The sequence below is a fragment of the Bactrocera latifrons genome, unplaced genomic scaffold (genome assembly GCF_001853355.1).
Source record: "Bactrocera latifrons isolate USDA-ARS-PBARC rearing strain unplaced genomic scaffold, ASM185335v1 scaffold_1114, whole genome shotgun sequence".
NCBI lineage: Eukaryota > Metazoa > Arthropoda > Insecta > Diptera > Tephritidae > Bactrocera > Bactrocera latifrons.
In genome coordinates, this window is record NW_017534536.1 from 49,369 (window position 1) to 51,633 (window position 2,265).

The 2,265-nt window shown below is 31.1% G+C and overlaps 1 protein-coding gene across 1 annotated transcript; it reads left to right on the forward strand.

The window, feature by feature from the left end:
• Nucleotides 1-663: 663 nt before the first annotated feature.
• LOC108974438 lies at nt 664-1,250 on the forward strand. Its single transcript, XM_018942274.1, has 2 exons — nt 664-1,096; nt 1,175-1,250. Exons 1-2 carry the CDS (start codon nt 799-801, stop codon nt 1,210-1,212), a joined length of 336 nt encoding a protein of 111 aa, XP_018797819.1. The 5' UTR covers nt 664-798; the 3' UTR covers nt 1,213-1,250.
• Nucleotides 1,251-2,265: the final 1,015 nt, after the last annotated feature.

The following is a 2,265-nucleotide window of genomic DNA, read 5'->3' on the forward strand; positions in this document are numbered from 1 at the left end:
GTTGGTGACATATTCACATGTGTACGCATATATATGTATCTTTGTATACTTGTTCGGCAAAAATATATGTACATAAGTATATATGAATGTGTGAACATGTAATATATTAATGAGTGATARAATCATGATTTGAATTTCTGAACGCGCACATGCATATACTCGTACATACATACATAAATACATTCATATGAGGTTGTGCAGATACATAAGATTAGTATGATAGAAGATGTATTTTTATATTGTTGTGATAAATTTAATTTCTATTAGTAAGAAATATAATACAAAAATATTTATTAGTAGAGTATATTATGTTAAAAACAAATAAAATTATTAAATATGCAAGTCCAAATTGGTTATATGTATTACTATGCATGCATTCATATCTTATTCTCAAATCATAATTATTTTTACATGTCAATATGGAATTGCTTACAGCGAAGCGCATACATTCACCTTTATTCTGTGCACTTGACAAATTAATAAATATTGAACATTAATTCAAATATTTATCAAGTAAGAAATATTTTGGTATTCTGTGGCAATCTTGATAAAACTAAAAGCTTCAGTTCACAAAGCATTACCCCACGTATGGCGAACAAAGTAATATAAATAGAAATAGCTGGTTTCTATTCAAATTATATTTCTCCGTAAAAATAGATTCTTCAACAACGAAAGTTTATAATATAACTGATAGTAAACCAAAGGAAGATCGAGATACTCACGAGTAGCTGGACGCTGATACTTCATTTTGCCAAGCACACCCAGAATGGGTAATGGGTACCAAAAACGCCTCAAAAAATGAAGAAATTATGGCAACAGCTGAGTCAAAGGCTCACTGGTGGAGCGCCAAGTTCCAAGCCGATGACCGAATATGAAGAAAAGGCGTTATTCACATTTGGTTCGGCTGCTGTGGACGGTGTAAAAGATGTGCAAAGCCTTGGTTTAACGCCAATAGAGCCTTTGACCGTTGAAATCGCATGGTCAACAATTGCATCATTCTGCAATTATGCAGTCCCGTACCAACAACCCCAAATCTCAAACAAACAGCAAGTTCATCGACTCATCTACACACCCATTGCTTTGCTTGAGAAACCAGGTGAGTTTTCATTATGATGAAATTACAAAATATATAATTTTTTTTTTTGCAACTTTTTATCACGTTTTTCCTTTTAAGGATGCTTCAACATCGCTGTTATCACGAAGTTCACGTAATAAACTTAGCACTTTGATAACTGATATATCCAAACAGAATGCTTTTGAAGAGGAACATCTTGAATTGATGCAGGCCATCCAAGGCCTAACTAACTCCATAACGGAATTTCTAAAAACAAATAATTATAATTCCTAAAGTTGGTTTAAAATAATAATAAGGGGTGTTGTGGAATCTGATAGTTGTCGGAATAAGAATTGAAACCGATCAAAAAAGCAGTAGATGTCATAAATTCAGATATTATTGGTTGGATATTGGAAACAGAATTTGTTTCGGTTTTGGTTGTCACGGAAACCAATTTTATCGGTTTTGCTGTCAGAAATAAATCAAGAAGATAGTCGCACACAGATTTGAAATGTAAATTAAGAAATCAATTTATTTTATTGTTAAGAATTAATTTACCTCTATTTCTATAGGAGAAAACATAAGAATAAAACAAGAAATGTCTTAATTATTGAGTTTTGGAAAAACAATGCGGATGTTTAAGGGGGCGAGCCTGCTTTAGAGGCTGAAAAAATCGATTTTTTAAATTTTTTTTTTGGGAGGGAAATAAATAATTGATTAAAGCGAAATTTCTAGGGGTTATAGTTATATATATATAAACATCATCCGCAAATTTCTTTGATATGGAATCTTTTACATTTTGCCTTTGGGAAGCAACCTCGCATGTGCATATGCCAGATGGCGGGCMGGATGCAGGTCGAGATTTCTATCCGAAACAAAGAATTCAAAGATATTCACATCATTTAATAACTTATGTTCAAATTAAACTGAAAATTTTAAACGAAAAGAAAAGTATACAATTTTTTAAAATTTGAAAAAAAAATTTACTTTAAATATATGTTCAAACTTAACCTTTCTTAGTTTTTTTAGTTTCAAAAGAAGATAATTTAATGCCAAAGATAATAAACTTTGTCACAATTCCATATGACGTTCAGTTTTTTTCTTTTACCCTGCCCGCCAATTAAGAAAAATAGTAACAGCAAAATGCTTCTTTATTCATTCAATAAATGTTACCCTTAAAACCTTTCTTTAATTCGAAACTCATTAAAAAC